At 35.3% G+C, this 16437-nt stretch overlaps 1 protein-coding gene across 1 annotated transcript; it reads right to left on the bottom strand.

Moving 5' to 3' along the window:
- Positions 1-2103: 2103 nt before the first annotated feature.
- Positions 2104-15293, bottom strand: LOC579528 (E3 ubiquitin-protein ligase synoviolin A). The gene is made up of 14 exons (XM_030999058.1): positions 15072-15293; positions 13593-13685; positions 12789-12941; positions 12167-12215; positions 11603-11706; positions 10504-10630; positions 9171-9270; positions 8754-8819; positions 8205-8548; positions 7728-7898; positions 6983-7135; positions 6259-6442; positions 5608-5774; positions 2104-4975 (listed from the first exon to the last, which is right to left on the bottom strand). Exons 1-14 carry the CDS (start codon positions 15198-15200, stop codon positions 4812-4814), a joined length of 2004 nt encoding a protein of 667 aa, XP_030854918.1. The 5' UTR covers positions 15201-15293; the 3' UTR covers positions 2104-4811.
- Positions 15294-16437: the final 1144 nt, after the last annotated feature.

Raw genomic sequence — 16437 nt, 5'->3', positions numbered from 1 at the left:
ATTATTCTGATTACATTTTTAATTCAAATATCAAACAAAAATGGTGAAAAACGATCCCAAATTGAAAATTGAAAAATCGTTCAGACACCCTATTGCAAGTTTGGTGTGCTGATTTGCCCACATAACCCTACACATTTCGCGGGATAGTCTGTTTCGGTCTCTAAGAGAGAGCCGACCCTACCCCAATAAGAGGCTAACGAACGAAAGAGATGGAAAATTCGGTCTAGCTTTACCCACATTTGAGTTAATGTGGTGCTTTAGTAATGCAGCTTTGTGTGTCAGTGTGTGTACGTGGGCATTTTTTCAACCGCGTCCATCCACGTCAACAAACACAAATATCAACACATGGGAACAGACTGTACACAAAATAGTATACGCTGCACGCTGCATGCGCGAACTTAAAGACAAAATAGCATTAGAAGTGGTTATTCATATATCATAAATGCACTATGATGATATACTAAAACATATTTTCAATCACCAGTCAATAAAATGATATTAATTTTACACGCTTATTACCATTTTTGTAGAGTTTTTGTTGACTTCTACCGCAGAAGATTCCAGCGTTTTACAAGACTCGTCAAAAGATACGGTATTTTCTAGACAGCAAATCAAAGTTGAAAAAAGAAAATATCAGAAATAACTATTTCTCTCACTGCCTTTTTTGTTACATCTATCTAGGATTTTAAGAAATTGAACACTGCGGTGATAAATATAATCACCAGGTTTGAGTGGTTTCTAGAGAAATCGGGTTAACAAGAAAAAGGACAGACAGATGGATGGGCAACAAGGGCTCCTCTTTGAGAAAATAATTACAAAATCTAAGCATAATCCTCCATATATAAGACTTTTATGCCAAGCTGACATATCTCATATGTTTCTCTATGTTTCTCTTTGGAAACCAATTTTTTGCTTTGTGAGTTATATGAAGGTAGATCTGTAAATAATATTCCCTGTTCAGAATTACCCTCATATATTGTTTTTAAAGAGAGTATGTACCATCCTTTTAAATGTGCCCTTAAACTTTGTCATTTGTACCACCAGGAATGAATCTGCCAAATGCACTTGCAAAAACAGCAAGGGTTTCTCTTCTTCTTCTCCTCCTCCTACTTATTCTTTCTTTTTCTTCTTCTCCTCCTCCTATGTACTGTCCCTCCTCCTCCTTCTTCTACTTCTTTTCTTCTTCTCATTTTTTCTTTTCTTCTTCTCTTTCTTCTTCTTCTCCTCCATCTTCTCCTCCTGCTCCTTCTTCTCCTCCTTATATATATTTTCTCCTCCTCCCTCTTCTTCCTTTTGAATAAGAATACTTCTTAATCCTTTCTTTAATTTCATGTAGCATTTACTCTCCCAGCCCTTCACATCATTCAGAGATGAATACGATTCTCTGATCAATCATACATGTATGTCCAGACAAAAGATACATCTAACTGATCAGAGCTGCTTTTAAAACCATAATTTGAATGGTGGCAGGTGTAAATTTCTCTAAAAATGTATATTCTGGACATTGTTCCCCCTCACTTAATATAATAACCACACTTTGTGTAGTCTGCTCACACATACCAATACATAAATATGCATTATGAAATTTACCAACTTCCCATTCCCACTTCTTTTAAAATAAAATGATTTTTCTCCTTCTCTAGCTAGATGTATAACTCTTTCTCAATCACTCTTCATTTTGAAATTTGGAAGGGTATTGGAATGAACAGAGTAAATCAACCAAAGTTTCATTCAATATTTCAATTCTTTATATAAACCATCTTCCACAGTTTAAACAGACAAATTTTAGGGTGAAAAATCACACATTGAAGTTGAAGCAGACCAATGTCAGAATATTAATATGATGATCTCAGTGCTCTCTGAGTATACTCCGTTTTCTATTGGAAACTTTATTCAATAATTAAATCAAAGTTCTAGGAATGACAATTTTTGTATATGTCATCATATTGTGCAGTGCGATTTTGAGTCTTTAAAATAGCACTGGCAGACAGCTGACTTCTCTAGAATAAAAATCAATTACTACTTATTTGCCTATTACAATCCATGCAATTTTTTTTAATTCGAGATCTGTTTCAGAAACAATAAGTATCACCAATTTATCACTGAAAGTATGCATGTAGGAAGTTTATTCAGATGGAGCATCTCTTAAAGGCAAGTATTAGTAAGTCTTCAGTAAGTCCATTGAATTAAATCTACATTATATACATATAATTTATTAAGAGTAACAATACAATAAAACAAAGAACAGAACATAAAATGGCCATTTAAAGTGCTGAATAAATGTTGTACCTAAACCCATATTTGTGTATATAAATCATGTTATCATTTCAAGCTTTTAAGTAACCAACATGCCACAGTTACACTTTCATATAGTTAAACAGAGATAATCTCAATTATGAGATGCAGATTATTTCTAATTTTTTACAAGTAACCTCTGCGGTATGGCAGCCATTTATCTGATACACAACTCTGTCAAATATAGTCCATGAAAGTTTAACATGACAGATATTTAAATCTCCTTGAAAAAAAAAATTGTACATCATTTAAGGATACTGGTATTTGTACAAAAAATAAGGGTAATCTTGTGCTCTAGAAATTCTAGTAATGATAGGAAATACATTTTCACAGAATCAAACTAATATCACACTGAGTATCAAAGATGGCATATCCAAACAATGTTGGCTTAAAAAGTATAACTGAGTAATGAGCAAAAAAAAACCAAATTATTAAGAAATAAATTTTAAGAATAACAAGTTAGGAAATCAAGCAATTTTTAATCTAATCAAGCAATTCAGAATGATGATCAATCAGGTTCTCTTGAAATGCAAATCCATAAAAATAAATCAATAACAACTATAAAATCTACAATCCACGTTATTTGTATAACTCACAATTTACACTATTTGAAAAATCATGAAAAAAAAAGTTTGATATTCATCTCATCTATCACACATACCCTTCCATGAAAGAAAAGTTAATTCTCAGCACCACATTCTACCGATAAAACAAGTTCAAATTTTATAACAATATTCAAATCATATATACATGTACTTTGATGCAATATTGACTTTGTTTTTGTACTGCTGATTGCACTGTTAGTTTCTTTTAAAACCAAATTTGAAGAAAACAAAATGAAACAAAAAAACATCCTCTACTTGCACATGGCAGAGTGGTTTAAACACTTGACGTTTGACGCCAAGGTCATGGGTTAAAGCCCTCACACAATACTAATACCTTTGGCAAGACGTTAATCTACATTTGCCACTCTCAACCCAGGTGAAGTAAATGGGTATCTGGTAGGATTGTTTCATGAAATGCAATGTGCACTGATAATGCCTGCATGTGAAAAAGCAAGGGTGATCGTTTCTTGAGCTCATTGGAAGTGCAGAGGCACATTACATCATACTGTGATATGTAGTACAGAATGTTACCATTATTATACCTAAATGATAAGAATGCATTTTTTTTGTATCTCTATAATATAATAAAGAAAGATATGTGTCAGATTACAGTATCAACAAAGCCACAAATGTTGTACCGATTGATGAAATATACTGCTGATAGCAGTAGCAGCACTATTTGGATTCTAGGTTACATTTTTTTGTGCCTCATGCAGTCACATTGATTCAACTTTATTTGAGTTTAACGTATTGCTTATAATAATATAGTTTTCTTTTTGTTATATGCTACATGCTGCAGTGGATATCTTTGAACACTAAAATAATAAAATATGTGATACTCCAAAAATTTTATCATGGATGTAATACTGCTACTAAGTTTCCAAATTGATTTTACTAGAGCACTAAACAAAAATTGAATTGTAAGCCTTTTGTAGAAACAGAAACATATAATCAACAGAGGCAACACAGCTGAATTAGAGGACTTCGTGCAATGTGCAGGAAACTTTACCAAGCAGGCTAGCAGAGGACCAGGTAAGTCAGACATTTCAACGAGAAAGATCAACACTGCAGTTTGCCAAATTACTGATCAAGTCTGAATTCATCACTGCGATTACATAATTTTGTCTAAACTAAAAACTGATATCTTAAACATGAAATAGTAGAACTGAATGTGAATAATCCCAAAACCCCTTCCAACTACTAAAAAGTCTAGATTTTAGCTCACAAATGCTACAAGCAAGTCTACCTCTTACTTCTTGACTCAATATGAGTGCAGCAATATTGCATTTATTGGAATTCACACATATTCTTAACATTCGGTAATGAATCAAATTTGTTGACATACAGATTAGATTTGACTTTGTAATCAATTAATTCAAAATACTGATTATACTATATATTCAAAAAAAATTATGGAAGTAAACTAATACCAATACTAACTTCTAGCTGGTAAAGATAAATGCATCTCTATGCACAATACCATAATGGAGCGGTATTCTAAAATCAATGTTATGAGTTATTGAAAGTATGTTGACAGTCATAACAAACTGAAATAAGGAAAAGTAATTGGTAAATTTTTGCTCCGAGCATCTGTGTACCAGTAAGCACTAATGTCTACTTGACATAAATTTAATTTGTTATGACAATTAACATGCTTCTCAATGAACCAAAAGATTACAGAATTTTCAGAATGCTGTTCATGAAATCTTTTATGCTCTGCTTACAGTACTTGGTAGATTGAAGAGAAAACCAATAAACGAAGCGGAGTAAGCTCCTTGACTCTCGAATCAGCTCTGTGTCCATCGACCATGCCCAAACTGTTCTTGTTGACCGTTTCGTGCAATGTTTCCATGGTGATGAAGTATAATGTCCTTTATGGTGATTGGAGGAATGAAATGAGAACAGGGAATCTCACGAAGTTGATGTTTCACTACTACTGAGTCTCTGTAACCGTCTTCTCCTGACCTCGTTGCGTTCCTGTTCCTCCGGGCTCTCCGCTGCGGGTTCTGCTGCATCATCCTTGGTTTCTTTGGCTGGAGATGTGAAGCCAACAGCGCCCTCTAAGTCAGACAAATCTAAAGATAGTTACAAAAAAGGTGTCACAAGAATGTTATAACCCATCGAAGTAGAGAAGCAAGTGATCACTGCATTAGCCTATGTGAATAAAAGAGAACTGAGTAGTCAAAAGGTAAAGACTCTTTTCAAAGAAACAAGTACAGGTTACGTAGAAATATACCCCAATGGATGCTTGAATGATTTTTAACCTTACGTCTTGTGATATTTTAATTAAGAATTTTAAACAAGTCTATGCAATTTCAACATCTCTTGAAGCTGTGCTGTGAAATTGGATCATATCTCTTCCAAATGCAGGAAAATAATGGATGTATATAAGAATTATATGAACCATGTGTAATCACCAGCAATACGAAAAGTGGGGTTACGTTAGTCTAAATACAGAAAATGTCATGTGTTGTTATTAATATCTGATTTTAAACCAAGAAACTTTACAGAATTGCAAACATTCAATGATGTACTTCTATCATCTCAAGACATGAAACTTCGCAAATCAGGATCTCTCATGGCAAACCTTGCAAAGCTTCATGAATGTTACATCATTTGATTTAAAATCAATACACAAAACTATCTAAAATCGGTTACTTAGTCCATATTTCAACATACAGGTCTATATCTTTCTCTTCACTCTTACCATTACTAGACTCGCTGGGCTGGGCGGCCGTCGATGTTAAAGTCTCTGGGTTAATGGGTGAGGAAGGCGGGGCAGGTGACTCCCCTGTCTGTACTGTAGGGGTGGGGACTGTAGACGTGGCTGATGTAGTGTGGGTGGAAGCCGGTGTGACAGGTACAGTTGGCATACTGGGGTGAGGTTGAAAAGAAAGGAAGGATCGGTTTAACAATGAAATGCCGGAATATATCTTGAATACATCAATGGTAATATTTAAAAACTGATGGGATTTATTACTAATAAATTGAACTATTCACTATAATATCATGTAATCCACTGCTTAATGTAAAAACTGGGCTAAAAAAAAAAAAACATCCCCATCTAAACTGCCAGTTTTCTGCTTTTCCAGTACAACTTCATTTCTTGCATTTTGACTATTCACTGCAATAGTTCAGCAGGAATAAACATATTCATATCGGAGATAATATCCAGAAAACAGATTATCAGGGATATCATTTGGTTTCATCTCATAAGCCTTTTACATTTTAGAGTCTATTATGTGCTGTACAATATGAAACCTGTACAGGGAGGTGTCAGGGCCTTGAATAAGGCTATGGCTTGAAAACACACATCCCTGCATTATGGACTGTGCTCTGGGACACTCATCCTTCTTACCCTAATCCTGAGATGAGTGTGCTGTACTGCTGCATTTGAATGACTGCAGCATCGAGGAGTGACTGGATGTTTTTCAGGCATTCAATCCTAGCCTGTACATGCTGTCTCTCCATGCCTTCCATAGCATGCAGCTCCTCGTCTGACAGACCGCTGAAGTTGGGAGGGGGCATCGGAGGTGACATACCTATTGTATAGAATGGTGGGAGAGTTAAAAAAGAAATATTTTGGTTTGTTTGTATTGGTTTTATTTCTGCGTTCAAAAAGATATAAATTCAAACTCGAATTCCAGAAATTTGAACAATAACAAATACATTATTCACAAAAGTAATTAAATAGAAAATCATGTACAATAATATTATACAAGCATACAAATAAGATAAGAAATATATAGTAAATGTTTTTCAATAAATTAGAGAGGTATAATTTAGAACGCTGGAGAGTTAAACAGCGATGTAATGTGGATGTAAATATTCACCAAGAATTAATTGCTCTTTCTGAACATGAAAGGCACTGTGATAGTCACATATTTTCTTGATGTTTACCGGTTTATGATATGAAATCAAACTTGAAATCAAACTGATATCACAGCTTCCCCTTTATACAGATCTTCAGAAATAACTATATCCTTACTATTACATTAAAATAAATATGATGAATAAGACATGAATTAAGCAAGCAATTGCTATTAATGTCTTTCTTATAATACTTCCACTTTTCAACTTACCAAATGGCATCATGAATGGAGGCATCATCGAGGGGAACATGTTGGGTAGCATACCACCCATGCCAGGGGCACCCATGTTTGGGGGAGGGGGGAAGTTTGGCAGAGAAGTACCCCAAGATGTGGGTGTGGCCGTACTAGTTCCAGGTGATGTACCTGAAATTAAGTGCGTAGATAATAGAAAATGACAACTTAAATCTATAGTACAAAGCAGTATGTCACAGTGGATAGGGCAAATGATCTTGCAATTTGCAGGTCCTGGGACTAGAGCCCGAATCAGCACACATAAGTCCTGAAATTGAATAGTGTCAAAGGTTGATTTCATCAAGAGAATCTTAAGGTAATTGAAAGCGTGTCTTCAGTCCAAAAATTGGACACCACAGCACATTATACATGTTCATCTATCAATACAAAGCAGGAAATCAGAAGAGCTCTCTTGAAATTTTTTTAAAAAGTTATAAGATTTTTATTGAGAGGGTGACTTTTACTTCTATTTGTTTCATTCCAGCTATTTTCAAGCTTTCCAGAGTTATTTTTTGAGCTTTCTAAACTAATCATCAGGTTTCGAAAGATAATATCTATCTTCCCAATCTAAACTACTCTACGTCATCTAATTGTTTTCACAACAATGCATGAAATAGTGTTGATTGAATCAAAGAGTGGTGGGTTGTAAAAACATAAACCATTTGATGTCAATGTGCATGTTAATCATCCTCACCATTTTCCCTCAAACACACAATGGACTTACCAGGTGATGTGCCTTGTGATGCAGCTCCCGTGGTGGTGGGGGAGGTTGCAGTAGAAGCTCCCGGTTGTGCAGCTGAGGAGGGAGGTGGGGGTACAGGGGGCTGAGGGAAGGGGACTCCTCCTTGAAATTGAGGAAGCCAGAACTGGAAGTTTGGTGGAAAAGGGGGCATACCTGTCAAAATAAATGGGAAGTCAAATTAATGCAAATGATTGAAACTGATGGCAATAATCAACGACTTGAATAAAATCAATATTATGTCTTTTCTTTCTGTTGATATCTTTTATTTCTGTTGATATCTTTTTATTTCTGTTGATATCTTTTATGATCTGATGTGTCCATCTGAATAATATGCATTACATGATCAAGTATCTTTACTTCACTATCTCTTATGGTAATGAGTAGCAACTACACTGTCAATTTGAAAACCAAACCATACAATCTCTACATGATTTCCAGAAAAGCAAGAATACAACATACCTTGCCCTGGTACAGGTGGCACTTGTCCATTGCCTTGTTGCCCCAGACCTGGCCCAGCCTGTCCCTGCTGCCCCACACCACCCTGCTGCTGTTGCCCCTGCTGCCTGAGCCTCTGGCTTGCGGCCGCCACGGACAGCCTCAGGACATCCATCCTGCATGTGGGACACGTCTGCTGGCGCTGGAACCATGACCTTAGGCAGCTGCTGTGGAAGATGTGGTTGCAGGGAAGCTTCTTGCAGGTCCCTCCTCCTCCTGCACCGGGCTCTCCAGCCACCATGTCCTCTCTGCAGATGATGCAGATGCTGTCTGTGGTGGCAAGGTCTTCAGCGGTAGCATCGGGGTACCTGGTGAAGTCATGCATTTCACACAAAATAAGAATACTTTAAGAATAATTTATATAACATTGTATTACAGCATAGCACACTGACAACTTAACTGACTCAATGAATTCCTTTCTTAAAAACGTAGAACAGATGCGACAAATATTTTTGCTAAACACAATACACATATCTGATCTATAATGAACAGATGGAGGCAGGAGTTACTTACAGTGTGTTCATGTTCCTAATGGCTCTCCTAGACATGATGACATCATGGACAGCTTTCTTGAAAGACCTATCACAGAGAAAATAAGAAATACCTTTAGAATTTACATGTACTGAAAACAAAACAACATTACATGCAAACTCTCTTGACCAGTTAAGTGCAAGAGCAAACATGCAAACGGTGCAATTTTCTGCTTCATGTGTTGTTTACATCAATAAACTTGAAGTTGTAAACCAACATTTTGTGGAAGCTGCCTATTTTCATTGACATCCTACTGCAAGTCGAGATGTGAAATATTTTTAAAATCCAATAATCTAACGAACTCAAATAGTTAACTGCCAATCAATGGCATTTTGCTTTTGGGATGATAGGATGTTTTATCAAATTAGATGGTATGAAGTCCTTTAATTACTGACTTACCTCATAGCCAAGTACATGGGCCTGGTGGCAAAGAGAGGGAAGGTATGAATCTTGATCATGATGGCAACAAACGCTGTGTAAAGGAACACCTTGATAAAACCTGATCGACAAGAAACATAAAAAAGGATATCTTGGTGAAAGCATTGGTAGAATAGAAAACTGTCAGACTGTCAACCAATTCAAAACTTGTCTTAAGACACATTTATTCAAAATTGGTTTTGATGATTAACTTACTCTGTTCACATTGATGTATAATTTCATATGTATTGTAATTTGTAAGTATATTTGTAATTTTTTTATTTTGTTTAAAGGTATTACAAAGTTTTGGGAAATTTTGAAAAATGGGTGGATAGTGATTCTTTACAATTTTAATATATTTGGATGCCCCTGTGGATGTATTAAAAACACCAGAAATTTTAGCCCCTAAAACACTTCTGCTTTCGAGAAAAATTGAATATAAAGATTTACCGGTGCTCCCGGTAAATGTTGATAAATTTCAAATAGCTCCTACGGCCGTACAATGGTAGCTGCGACCATGAAAATCTCAGAGTATGTAGTTGTGGTATATAATTTCCGAACGAGAATAGCTAATCAGTCAATTTTAGTCAATAAGCATTGTTTTATAGCTTAATTAATATCTTGACCTTGAGAGGGAGCTATTCAACATAAAGTGTTTATTATTTACAATTTCATAACTTTAGAGTCGATTTCGACCGCGACAACGATCACTGAATATTGTAGGATCGTATATGCTTCCAATATGTTCATTTGAACCAAATTCATGACCCCATACCAAAACTTTGTATTACCTTTAATATCTAATTGTTTGTCATTGTATATTGTTTGTTATAGCGCTTAGAGACTTCGGTGGTAAGCGCTTTATAAGCACCGTTTTTAGTATTTTTTATTATTATTAGAAAGAAAGCAAAAAACATTATTACCTGCAGTGTAATTGATGTGCATATATTTGTGGTTGGCCTTGCCTATAATGTGCACAATACCTTTTGTCCCCATTGTGCATATCTAGCTGTACATTTTGCTGGTACAAACAGAGCTCTATAATAAGTACATGGTCGAGAAACAGGGATAATTTATACCCTCAAAAAACAGTTACATCTAAAAAAGAAAAAATTATAATGTAGTTTCATCTCAAGTTAAAGTGCTGCTATAGTATTTCAAAGTAATATAGTAAGTATGAAAATTTCAAATATGCCAGAAACTCAGAGCCAGAAACTGTAAAGCAACAAATTACGATGACCTCTGAAACAACCCACATTGACCTTTGACATCTGACCTGTCTGTCATAGAGCTGCTAAAAGGAATAAGTTCTTACCCATTATGAGGTCAGTGTACAGCATGTACACAGCTTTGTTTTCCCATGGATTCTCACTCTGTAGATCAATGGTGTGCAAGACATACTTGAAGAACACATTGATTAACACAGTCAGTAAGATGGCATACTGGAAGAAAGACCCCAAAAAAAAATTCATTGAATGTATGATAATCACATCGGCAAGACCAATTTCACATCAACTCAAAACCGACTGGTTCTTGGCGTTTGGGGTAATGTTATATTTTGTTCAATCTGTCGTCAGTCTAATTGAATCTTGATGTGAGTGGGATATTAACGATGGATCAAAATCCTGGAATTCCCATGTTGTTTGGACAATATTATACATGTTCACTGTAATTGTGCCCAAAGCCAAATGTAGCAATCCAGTTTGTTTCATTGGTCACCAAAAGCCGGTATGATCATTGAAAGAATAAAGGGAATCCCATTTCCCATTTCTAGTATTATCATCTATTACACTTATCACACAACACTCATCACCAAAAGCAAATGCAAACTTTTGTTCCTTTTTTGGGTGAATTTGATTTTAAAAATTGTTTAAAAAGTACATGCTAGAATACATGTTAAAACATAAACATTGAGATGCTCAAATTGGTAACACACAGCCTAATACAAAATAAATATATTAGCATGAAAACTGCCTATATTACCAAATCATGATCTGATGTTTCAATATTCATAGACAAAACATGAAAGGATATTGAGAAATTTTCAAAGAAATCTTTTTTTTTTAATGGTAAACGAACTACGATGACTGCTAGCTGTGTAAATTAATAGCATTCATTCTAAAAAGGTGCCACCATCAGCTCCCAAGTGTGTTCAATGAGCATGCCTGCTAAGGGCATTGTACTTTATAGCTGGGACAATTGCAACATTGCATATTGGGTTAAAAGCCGGCCCTGTTTCGTAAAAGTTGTTATCAATAACAAGTGCTAAATTTCTAAGACAAATATGCTTTCAGCCAATCAAATACCACAATTTCAGTAGCTTATAACAGTTATTGTAACTAATTATTGATCACAAATTTTATGAAACAGGGGCCTGGTTTTCAACATGATATTTGTTCTTAATGTGTGCCTACCTCAAACCCGAAGACAAGTTGCACAGAGGCTCCCTTGGTTAAAGTACTGTGGTAGGCATAGTTGATGAACAACAGGTCAAAGGATGCAAGAACCACAAGAAGAGCTGATCAAAGCAACAATTTAATACATGGTTAGTAATCTTTTGAATCAGTCGTTTGCTGAGACTTATGAGACAAAAAGAAATTAAATCAAAACCCCATAAATATATGATAATTCAAGTGGTTAACGATTATACAGAGTATAATGGAAAATGATTATTTTATATCAAGGCTGGCTGGGAGCCCACTTGGACGTTAATACTTCCCTGCATTCTAAATTCTATGCAAGTGATTAAGATTTTACAATTTTTAGACTGCAATTTTAACATCTCTCTACAGAATTGATATTCATGAAGCTAAAAATTATAACATAGGATACCAGTACACACATAAATTAGAGCAAAACAACTGTAGGTGACTAGTCCCGTCAAGGTTAAAAAAAGTATAATTATATTGTCATATCACCCTATGAGTGAAAATATGGCTTGAATGTTTCATACCAAACACAAGAGTTAATCTACTTACTGATGACTCGCATATGGAATACCCAGGAGATGACTGGACTTCTTTCCATCTGTAAATATACAATAAAATGTAAATTATCAGAAGTATGAAGACAGCAGCTTGATTTTCCCCTTCACAATAGAGGTAGGGCACATAAATAATGGAATGTTAATCATATGAAAGAGAAGTAACTCCTAGAAAAATGAAGCAATTTCATAAAATAAAGGAAGATAAATAATGTAGTTTCTATATCACACTTGTTTTGAAGAATGAGCATTTCACAAATTTCTTTATACCTTTCTCTAGTTGAATGACAGTATGAGAATACTTTTCTCAGCATTGATTTTCCAGACATCATAGTAGTTCACCCTTGTTCTAAATTCCTTCGCTCTAAAAAAATGTTTGATCTTGTGATTACAGATTCCAATTTACATTCTGCAAGGTATCTTTCACTTTTAACTATAATACTGATCTTAGCTGTAATAACCCAATATGAAGACTTATGGATTTTGCTCATTACAGGGCACTGTTTAATTATTTGTGTAGATCCCATATATATCATGCACATTCGTGCAACTATTAGATTCAGGAAATTTATAGGAGAATAAGTCGTTGAGAACAATCCCCTACGAAACTGACTTACATAATCAACTCTATCCTCTGCTAGCCAGTGAAAACATTTGACAAATAGAAGGAGCGTGAACATGGCCACGAACCGCGGACCAAAGTCATCCCTGAACACGGTGAATGCGAGGCATGTCTCTGTCACAGCATACCATGATCTCTCTATCAGATGCTGGGAAATGAAAGATTGAACAAAAAAGAATTAGATTCACCGACCCATCTACAAGTAAGGGTGACAAGAAAACTGCATTTATAGGCAGGTGGGCATTGTGTACTGGCCCCTTACCTACACACTTTAATGAAAAAGTCTATTCAAGGGAAAAAGAAAATGCCATTTTCATGGACAGGTGGCCTTTCTGTACAGGTGATCGCTAAATTGATTTCACTATATTTCAATGATGAACGAGATCAGAAAGTTGAATATTATTGAGCACATATGATTTTTGTTGCTGTTGTTGTTCATATCAAATTCAATCAGTTATTTTTTACTTCAATAGATCTTGCATTTCCAAACCAATACAAATAACACATTAAAGGAATCCAAGCTTTACTAATTAGAAAACAATTCAGAAGTCTTTAAACCCAATCAAGTCAATTTTTCTCTCTAGGTGCTTTATCTGTGGACTACAGTATCATGCAGCCCGACAACTTCCTGTCTCTAACCTTCTCCATCTGTTTCACCTTTGAACCTCTATCCCTTTCTCTTCTAGCCATTTCTTGAAACTATCCTAAGCATTTATCTTCTTCCTTTACACATTTTTTCTTCAATCTTTCCTGTCAAAGAGTCAGTACTGTGTTAAATAATACGAAAATGATTCCATACCTCCATCTCAGCAGCTCTGAGCTGGCCAAAGAACACTTTCTTGAAGAGTTTTCCCATGAGTATAACCAGGACAAATGCCTGTAGGTATAGCACCTATATTTCCATGGGCGTAAAGGAAGAAGAAACAGATTATATTTGTTAAAAGATGCACATACATAGCAATATAGTCAAATATTCTCTTTTTAAAAAAAATACATTTACATAAACATGAAGAAATTTCCAGCTTTTTCTGGAATTCTGCATCTTTCTTCTTGATAAAAATGGTTTCTAAAAAAAATAGTTCAGAAAATCTTTATGACTTTCAGTGGCATCTCTGCTATCAGATAACTTTCTGTTTGCCACCATTCAACATTTTCTCACAATTGTGTCTTTCAGACTGGAAAGATACTGACTGGAACGAATACGACTTCGACCATTCCTGATGACCCTGGGCATTTCTCAAGTAAAATGGTATGGGGGTTTTTTCTGGTTGATTTTGTTAAATAATTCTTTTGAAAATGAAAGTCTTGCCCTTAAAAGTAAAAAAATGACCAGTGATTCTTAATTATTGTTCAAAATATGTTAATAAAAAAGAAAAGAAAAAGTTTGTTAAAAGATGTTGTATTATGACTTATAGAATAAATTAATACAACCAACAAAGAGGAAAGTTAAGAAATAGGCAGTATAATAAAAAGGCTCAAAGATCATGGATGAAATCAAGTTTAATTTTTATTTTGATCCAGAGCAAATCCAAAATCAAGTAATTCTTGTATAATGTTGGTTAAATTATTGAAAAGTGAATATCTTGTCTTCCATTTGCCTTTCAACGCGAACTAGGATGAATGCCTGGTTCTTCCTCGACCAACCTCACCATTTGTACTAACTGTCATTATCACAATCCTACAGTCCACCACCATTGGATTGGCAACAAGTCATGAACACGGAAGAACCAAGTGACTAGTCAGTAAGCAATCTCTGCAACAGATAATTCGCTAGTAGTTTTGAATATATTGCAAGGGGGAATTTACAATCAACTTTCAAACACTTTACATGTAGCTGTAGAAGTGTGGTATTTTCATTCATGGAGACAACCTACCCTTTTCAACTAGCTTGAGCTATGAATATTTAATATAAACTACATAGTCTACTCCACATTCTTCAACTTCAAGCAGCTTCTAGTGGTAAGTAAAAATCATACATTTCAAGATTTTTACAGTTTTTTAATTTGTGTTTGTCTTTTGATTTTGTCTTTTGATTTGAAATATTCCACTAAATTTCAGAAAAATGGGGGAATCAGACGTTAATCAGATCTATAAGCAATTTTATTTTTCCACAACATAAATATTATAATTCACAAGTCACAACTGAGTCACAATCTTCCTCTTTCTAGGTTTCTTTCCTCTGTCTCATGCCTCTACGTGTATGTACATCATCCGCGTCCGCACCATACACAAATTCAAACGCACTGGACCACACAATAAATAGGGGGAATATACTCACCGCTAAACTTGGATGTGACTTGGTAATATACACTACGGAAGGATAAAATTGCTTTTTCTGAACATAGGCATTTCCCAGGACAGCAGCTGTAAGCGCAAAGCTGGTCGCTGTTAGCATAATTCCCCTCATTTTGATATTTCTAGTGGTCTCTACCACAGCGTACCGTACGTATTCGAATTGGAGACTGATTCTTTCAAGGTTTCGTTAACATTATTTATCTCCGCTCCGTATCCGTATCAATATTTTCAACTCGGTACTAGTACAACTCACGAGTATGAAAAACTCGGAATCGGATTAAACAGTCGGTACCAAATTTACTTTCCTGCTTTTCACGAGAGCTAGACAGGTCGAGCCAGAAAAAAGTATGATACGAGTCTTAAGTCGTAAATAAAAATTCGAGCAGTGGGAATAAAAAAATTTATCATCAGTCGTTTTTCATATGTTACATTATATCGAGCAGTGGGAATTAAAAAAATTATCATCAGTCGTTTTTCATATGTTACATTATATAGACCTCTAGGCCTATGCTTATAACAGAGGCGGACAAAATGAGAGGAAAGGTTCAGTGAAAGTTAAGCAAAATGTACGAGCACATTTGTTTTCCTTGAATGTATTTTTTTAATTATTTTATAGAAAAACCTTAGTACGTACATAAGTACTATTATAGTCATCGCATTGCTAATAGTATGGTACCGAGTTGGTACGTACACTCGAGATCGAGTTTTTATGGTACCGAGATCTTCCACTACCGAGCTGTGTAAGATCATTGTGTAAGCTACGTGTACAAAGCTGGAAAAAAACTACACGTACTATATTTAGAGTTACTAGTAATTGCTGAAAAGTGTCATATGTCATTCGTTTTCATTGAGAATATTTCCCTTCTCACTTTGTTTTAGTTTTTTTTAATGAGGAGTAGGCATATGTACACCCTGCATTATCTACATAGATCAACGCTGATGAGTGCCTTGCTCTAGCAATTCAGGTTTATTAAACCAAGAGATAATATATCAATGGAAGGGGATTGGAGTTGAGGGATTAAACAAAGAATACATGTTCGGAGGGGGGCGGGGCCGAGCGGGTTTTCGGCCTTGCAAAGATTGAGACCGGTTGGATTCCCGTAGGGAAAAGAATGATATATATAAATAATAATTAATCAGAAAAAACATTATTGGGGGGGGGGTCGAGGCGGGACTCCAATTATTTGCCACTATTCTCGACCCCCAGATCCGCGGACCCCACTCAGAGAGTATAGCCTTTACAGTTAAGTTAGAATTTTTAGCCTCCTTTAATTCTGACAACTATAATCCTGTATTCGCCCTGAAACAAGATATATATAGGCGTAGGCTGTACTTAATTATGCCCTATA

Source organism: Strongylocentrotus purpuratus, unplaced genomic scaffold (assembly GCF_000002235.5).
Source record: "Strongylocentrotus purpuratus isolate Spur 01 unplaced genomic scaffold, Spur_5.0 spur5_scaffold_5, whole genome shotgun sequence".
Lineage (NCBI taxonomy): Eukaryota > Metazoa > Echinodermata > Echinoidea > Camarodonta > Strongylocentrotidae > Strongylocentrotus > Strongylocentrotus purpuratus.
Note: the sequence above shows the minus strand (reverse complement) of the source record. Positions and strands in the feature narration are given on the sequence as shown.